General features: G+C 43.6%; 1 protein-coding gene across 1 annotated transcript; it reads right to left on the bottom strand.

The window, feature by feature from the left end:
* Window positions 1-537: 537 nt before the first annotated feature.
* Window positions 538-4,181, bottom strand: LOC148033356 (uncharacterized). Its single transcript, XM_087680902.1, has 8 exons — window positions 3,455-4,181; window positions 3,313-3,359; window positions 3,128-3,252; window positions 2,658-3,045; window positions 2,495-2,574; window positions 1,718-2,405; window positions 1,352-1,615; window positions 538-576 (listed from the first exon to the last, which is right to left on the bottom strand). The coding sequence occupies exons 1-8, from the start codon at window positions 4,179-4,181 to the stop codon at window positions 538-540; spliced, it is 2,358 nt and encodes a 785-aa protein (XP_087537028.1).
* Between the last annotated feature and the right edge of the window lie 3,296 nt (window positions 4,182-7,477).

Raw genomic sequence — 7,477 nt, 5'->3', positions numbered from 1 at the left:
AAACAAAGTAAAGGCCCTTCCGGGAGGTCCTCGTCTCCAAATCATCAAATCTCTCTCTCTCTCTGGCCTAATCCACATCAAAGGAGGACAACTATGCATGAACGGTGTGGAGTTTTGTAGAAGTGCAAAGTATGAAGACTACCTTCAACTGTTGTTAGCTCGAAGGTTAGGTGTGGTTGAAAAGGTGGCCATCACACCTTATGAAATATATGTCCCTGAGGATGGACACACTAAGGCAAGAACAATCACTGGTGAGAAAATTCTCCGTATAGCAAAGTTGGTGGGATCCAAAAGAAACATTCTAGGAAAAATCCTTCATAATTCAAGAAAGTGCATTCCTTCTACTCCCTTAAGTTGTTTCTACTCATGAATACACTACAACACAATGCCGCCATACACGCGTCCATTACACGCGAAAAGTTACGGGCGCGTGTATGGTCGTTTATACTCACAGCAATATCGGGCGCGTGTATACATGCATGTAACAGCGCGTGTATAATTGCATGTGAGGGCGCGTGTATTTGCGCGTAAAAACTGTCATAATACACGCTCTGTTACACGCGACACAGAGCCTAACTACAGAAATCCATTTCTTTTCAAAACAGAAAACCATTAAGTTTTAAAAATGTCATTGTGCATTGCAGTGTTTACAAACCATTACAAAATCCCACTACATGCACTTACAACAACGTAATATATTGAAAAATATATCTTCATATGGTTATTGAAAGACAAAGTATACAATAGAAATGTCATGAATTTGGAACAATACAGTGATGGATTGGTTAGGGTTCGATCTCATCTTCAATAAGATCCATCCTTGCCAAACGATCAACATCAATATCCATTTGATCAATTTGTAAGGCTACGATTAAATTTATTCTACTATCGCTATTTTGCCCATTGATAATGGTACCGATGCCTTGATCATTCTCATCATCATCACCATCATCCTCAATGGAAGGGTCATCCTCATGATCGTGAGAAATGGCACGCTCATCCTCATTATCATGATCATCTACATTGGCATGTTCGACATCATCTTCTTTGCGGCTTGCCACATCCTCCATATGCTCCATATCAGTGAATGTATTATACATTACTTTGGAACGTGGTGCAATAGGGATGACATACCACCATTTACTGTCATGCACCATTGGCAGATAGATAACCTGCTCAAATACACATAATTCATTAATTAATTAGCATATCAAAAGTCAAGGGGTGCACGAGCTTAGATATATATGTACATGAAACACATTTGTAAAAAAATGCATACCTGCTCACATTGTTGTGGCAATACGAGCCTATCTTTCTTTGTTTGCCAAAACTTTGTAGAGTCAATAGTTACATAGCCACTTGCATGGCGTTTTATCGTTGCGTTAGGCCCTTTTTCCACCACGTTCATTTGCCATTTGACATCCAAAACATACACAAAGAAGCGGCGAAAGTCAAGTCTGTATATGTCTTGGATTGTGCCACAATAATCATCAATTTTTCCATTGGCTCCCTCAAAGCTACTAATGACACCGCAATCTTGTGTATTCCTCTTTTCATCTATTCTTTGTGTTCGAAAATGCTTGCCTTCACACCATATAGCATTGAACATAGTGCACTGGACCAAAATATAAGCAATATCTATGTAAGCAATTAATGTGAATAAATATGAAAAGCCAATCACTTACAAAGAATGCAAATTTACATTTGTTCTATGTACCTTTAACATGCATCCTCGTGCATACTCCCATTCTTCTGCCGTGATATGCAGCCCCTCATCTCTCTCTGCTCTCTCCATTTCCTCATGCAACCAATCAACATGAATATCATTCGGAAGTGTTGCTAGATGCTTAGGGTACGCCTTACGAGAGCCATGTTGCCTCCGAAAGAGAGCTCTGTCTGCTTGCCTTTTTGTCTTTGCATCCTCGTATCTTGTAACCCATCTGCTCATCACATCACTATTAAGGATGCAAGTGAAATTAAGATCATCAATCAATGTTCTCTCAATTACTTTGCTTTGTCCTTTTCCTTGAGGCACAATAGACGTCATCCTCAAGTCCTCTTCATTGCTCCATAGTCGCGGCAAAGAGCTATCCACCTGATCAAGAAATTCTGATATATATACAAGAGACTCTTGTATCAACCAACCCTCAGCCATGCTTCCTTCGGGCCTTGCACTTTGCCTCACAAAGTCTTTTAAGGTCTTCATGAAGCGCTCTAGGAAGAACATCCAACGGGCATGCACAGTGCCACATAAAGCAATTTCATCCACTAAATGCACAATGAGATGTAGTTGACTTGTGAGAATGGTTCGCGGAAAAGTCTCCTCTACCATACAAACCACCTCCACTGCCATAACACGCGCATCATCCAATGTGGCTGGATCAATTGCTTTGGAACTAACATATCTGCAAAATAAATGCACAGTATGTTATACCTCATGGACATTCATTTTGCAAGGTATAATGAAGGGTGATCTTACATGGGATTTACATACCTCACAAGCTCGCCCATCTTATAAATACATCTTTTCAAACTCCTGTCTGCACAATGGTCGATGCTAGTAGGTAGTATGAACTGCGCACATAAGAGCACATGTATATTTGAATTAGGGCATTACAAAATTTAATTTCAACCTACAATAATTGGAAAACACTTACTTGGAGCATCTTGTGCCAATCGTGGGACTTCAACCCATGTAGTTGCTCAACCCCTCTTTTCTTAGTGGTTGTAAACGCTCCCTTCAACGATCTCATGCATCCAGTGGGAGTACGCAAAGTGGTGATGGCTTGCTTTACCTGCTTCTCCTCCTTCTTTGATATAATCCAGGGAGCAGGCGGAAGACGAACGTGCCCACCCTCCTCTCGTGGCCAAGCTTGACGCATACGTCCTGCGACCTGCAAGTCCTCCCGTACGCTAACATTGTCTCTTTTACCAATAACATGTTCCCAAATACTAGATCCCACATTCTTGAAGATGTGCATGGGATCAAGAAGATGGTTGATCTTGAGATGGGTCCAATATGGTAGCCGGAAAAAAATGGAGTACCTACACAAGGGATTGCAGACTGTCATCTTTATTCCAACTTTAGAGACTACACAAAACAAGATTGGAAACAATGGAGATGTACCTGTTCATGCCATCTGGAGGAAGAACATTTGAAGACTCCCAAATACGCTTCCAATCTTTTGCACGAAGTGTCTGTGGATGAATGTTCCTCTTACTAGGAGCATATTTAGGGTGATCTGATGGGAGAAATCGATGATGATTATCGAATATGGTCTTACACAAACCATCAGCATACTCATGTACCAATGAAGGGCCACATATAGGACATGCATGTTTACCCGATGTCCTCAAACCTGTTAAAATAAAAAAAAAGTTAGAATAATAAAGTCAATAGTTATAATTGATATAGCTAGTAGTATTAGAGTCGGGAGGTAGTTAGAATTCTTACCAGAACAATCGCTGTATCCTGGAAAGTCATGCATTGTCCACATCAACACTGCTTTTAAGTCGAAGTGTCGAGAGGAGGGAGGCCTACTAATGTCCACTACCGCAACACCTCTCCATAGTTCCTCCAACTCATCAATCAACGGTTCAAGATAAACATCCATATGCTTGACTTTATGTTTCCCTGGAATCAAAAGGGATAACATAAGATGTCCCTTCTTGATCGCCATTGATGGTGGAAGGTTGTAATTCACCAACACAACCGGCCACACGTTGTATGCGGTGCTCTTGAAACCAAACGGATTCACTCCATCCATACCTAGGCCAAGTCTCAAGTTTCTGGGCTCTGTTTTAAAGCTGGGCCACTCATCTTCAATATGCTTCCAAGCAGGAGTGTCTGCAGGAATTCTCCACATGCCATCATCCGATCGATGCGAGGAATGCCATGACATGAGCTCTGCTATGGATTTGCACTTGAACATGTGTTTGATGCGAGGAATTATAGGAAAGTGTCGCAAGACTTTACGAGGTACATCAAAACTCTTCACATCTGTTCTATACCTTGCTTCACCACAAGTGGGACACTGTCGAGCCTCCTTATGCGTCCCACGAAAGAGAATGCAATCATTGATGCATGCATGTATGCGATCATAATCCAATCCTCCAAGAGATGTCACATAGCGCCTCGCTTTGTCTCTTGAGGTGGGTAGTCTATTCCCCTTTGGAAGCATGTTTGATAATAGCCTGCATCCAATATCATCAATTAGCCCATAACCCTAAACCCTATACTGTAAACCAAAAACCACTAACTCAAATTTGCAAGTTACAATGCTCACTTCAATAATGCGTCAAGACTTGCATTGCTCCATCCATAAACTGTTTGTATATTGAGCAGTTCAAGTGAAGCACGTAAAATAGAGAATGTGCACCCTTCAAAAACCGGTGTCGATGAATCGTTGTAGAGATGCTCTTGTTCCATATCATTGTCATCCACACCTTTGCGATCATCCCTAAAAAGATTCCGTACCATGTCATCAAACACTTCCTCTTCCACAACTTCGTGGGGTGCAGGGCTATTGTCATCCCTTTCCCACTCATCTCCGACAAGAGATCCTGAAGCTCCAGCATCATCTCGTCGACGCTTTGCATGCTCTCGCCGTGCGTATGGCACCATGTTAGGGTGTGGTACTGCATCCTGCTTCAATCACAGTATATATATTACAAGGTGCTCCATTAATTTGCACACCATGAGTTATTTTAATACTTTCAATTCACATCTTCTCACATCTAAACCTGTTTGAATCCATTCTCCATACATCGAGATGTGATTCAATGTAATTCAACGCGCTCGTACAATGCACCCTTGACATCGATTACACGTACACTTGATCCTTTGTGCCAGCCACACGTCGCGATCACGATGATGCATTGTCTCATCCTCACCAGAACTGCTTGAAGAGGATGATGACATGCTATGTCCAAAATAACCAATACGGAAGTAGGATCAGTTTTTAGTGAAATCATACACATCCTATGCACAAAACAATGGATACACAAGAATAATCAGTTTTAAAAAAAAGTATAAACAGTCTCTGTGTCGCGTGTACAGGCGCGTCTACAATGTGTTCTGCTGCGCTTTTACACGCGCTTTTACACGCGTGCTTTTCGCGTTTACCTGCCGCGCGCGTCGCTTTCTTTCTTTTAAAAGCGCGCCCTCTTTCAAAACACTTCTTCTTTCTGCGCCCGCTTTCTTTCTTTCAAAAGCCCTTCTTTTAAAACCGAACCTGCCTCTTCCAACCAGCCTTCTCCCTCTTGGACTACCCAAAAGAAGCAAAGGGTGCAGACAACATAGAAAGGGAGAGAGAAGCAAGAATCAACGAACTCACTTTTCAAAGACTTTTCAAAGAGGTTGGTTGTCGTTTGTTTGTTTTGGCAAATCTGTCGCTTTCTTTCTTTCCACCCGTGCTATGTGTACTTGAAAGCGACAGAGGATAGAATTGTAAGAGATATTGTAAGAGATATGTTTATTTTCTAGAATGGTAGATATATGTTGTAGGTTATATATTGTAGGAGATATATTGAGGAGATATATTGTAGGAGATATGTTTATTTTTTATATGCATGTTTTGCTTGGTTCATTGAGGCGGAATTTCGACGCTTCGCAGATTCTTCATGGATCCAGGCTCTTCCTCCGATCCGTTGGCATACGCCACTTGGATGATGGAGATGATAAACCATTTTGGGCGCCATCCTAATCCAGTGGAGCTGACAGAGTATATGTATGCCCATCCTCCTCCTAGACTCCCAGGTCACACCGCGCCCCCAAGTACACAAGCCTCTCCACTGCCGTCTACGCCTGCGAGTCCGGCGAGACGTACCCCTGCGCATACACGCTCACCGAGGAGACACACCCCTGCACGGACACACTCACGCACACCCTCCTCTGTACCGTCACGTGAGGGCTCACGGCCACCATCACGTGCTCCCTCACAGTCACAGTCACGTGCAGCCACCCCTAGTCATGGCTACTCCCGCAGTACAGATGAGAGCCGACGCCGCAGTAGGGAGAGCGGGAGTGGAGGATTATGCGGCGGGTGCTTTGGTGGGGGGGGTAGTAGGGCACGCGGTGAGAGAGGGCATGGAGGGAGGCATGTACGAGGAGACAGTGAGGAGTCGGAGGAGGCGAGAGAGGTGGAGGGAGAGATTTTCTACGATGTTACGGATAGGGGCGGGGTAGTCATGGATGCGAGAGGGAAAGAGGTGATGGAGTATATGCGGGGGGTAGTTTCAAACATGTATAGAAATTGTTTTGTAAAATTTAAAGATCAGGAGAGCCGGTTAGTTAGGGAGGTCCTAGATAGTGTACATAGTCGGTACCCCAATCCCCCACGAGCGACATTCTCGGATGTATGGGGAAGGACGCGAATAAGGGAGATCTTAAGTAATAAAAGATCTCACCTTAAGAAACTCGCGTACGATGATGGGGTGAATGTAGCTGCGGGTGGCTATCCTTGTGAGAAACCTGCCACTGCCCACAAACGCGAGTGGAAGGAGGCAAAGAAGCGCGCAGAGGGAGGCGTGAAGAGCAGGCAGCATGTGGAGGCACGACGGATCCAGATGGAGACCATTGGATCGTCGCATTTCGGATCTGGCGGCGTCGAGTCGTGGGAGGCAGAGTTCGTAAGTAACTTGCCTCTTTATTTGATTGTTTGCCAAATTCATTGATTCTATGATTGTTTTGATCTTACAAACTATCTTGATTATGTTACAGCGACGGGTTATGGGGAGGAGGCCCACAGCCCACGAGACTGGGTATGCTCGCCGCAATAGCAGACGTGACACGTGGGCCATCTTCAGAAACGAGGGACGTATTACGGATGCGCAGTTTGACGCGGCCATGAGACCATACGGTCGACAGGTACTTGAAAACTCTAAATGAATGATTTCGGTTTATTTAATTGCATATATATGTATACTTACATACGGTATATTTCTTGAATAGGCACAAGCTGCTGATGCTCCTGCCCCTGATGATCCAGCCGCCACTGCTGATGTTCGTGCCACTGCTCCTGGTGGAGGTGAGCACCACTCATCGGAATATACCGATGCGAGCTCCTCTGATCATGGAGAGAGCACAGGGTCCTCATCATCCTCTGATTAGCTTTCAGAATACTGTAGGATGTGGTTGTACAAAAAATTTTTGTAACTGAAGCCATGGGCTTTTTTGCACCTAGCTCCCTATTTGACTTTGTATATATTTGTTCCTAATTAAAGCCATGGGCTATTTTGACATATGGACTCCCTTGTACACAAAGGTATCATGTATTGACAATGTATTGAATCGTGAGTCTTGAGTCGTGTATTAAGTTTTAGATAGTAATATTGAATCGTGTATTCATTGAGAGTGAGTCTCGTGTCTTGAAATCTAAATCGCTCTTTTTTTGTGGTGCAATGCACCAAAAAAAAATCCAGAGAGTGCCTTTGGGTGCCTGGATGCTGGAATAGCATCCAGCCACCCAAAAGCACT

The sequence above is a fragment of the Lygodium microphyllum genome, chromosome 7, assembly GCF_053477565.2.
Source record: "Lygodium microphyllum isolate KBCC chromosome 7, Lygodium_microphyllum_v1.1.10, whole genome shotgun sequence".
NCBI lineage: Eukaryota > Viridiplantae > Streptophyta > Polypodiopsida > Schizaeales > Lygodiaceae > Lygodium > Lygodium microphyllum.
Note: the sequence above shows the minus strand (reverse complement) of the source record. Positions and strands in the feature narration are given on the sequence as shown.

Bases quoted from the DNA above. Each gene is read 5' to 3' on its own strand.
- LOC148033356 (XM_087680902.1), bottom strand. From the start codon at position 4,181: ATGCTTCCAAAGGGGAATAGACTACCCACCTCAAGAGACAAAGCGAGG. The intron at 3,253-3,312 runs TTGGTACATGAG...CATCATCGATTT, and splicing joins GTCCTATATGTGGCCCTTCA to CTCCCATCAGATCACCCTAA. The intron at 3,046-3,127 runs GTACATCTCCAT...TCCCTTGTGTAG, and splicing joins CCTCCAGATGGCATGAACAG to GTACTCCATTTTTTTCCGGC.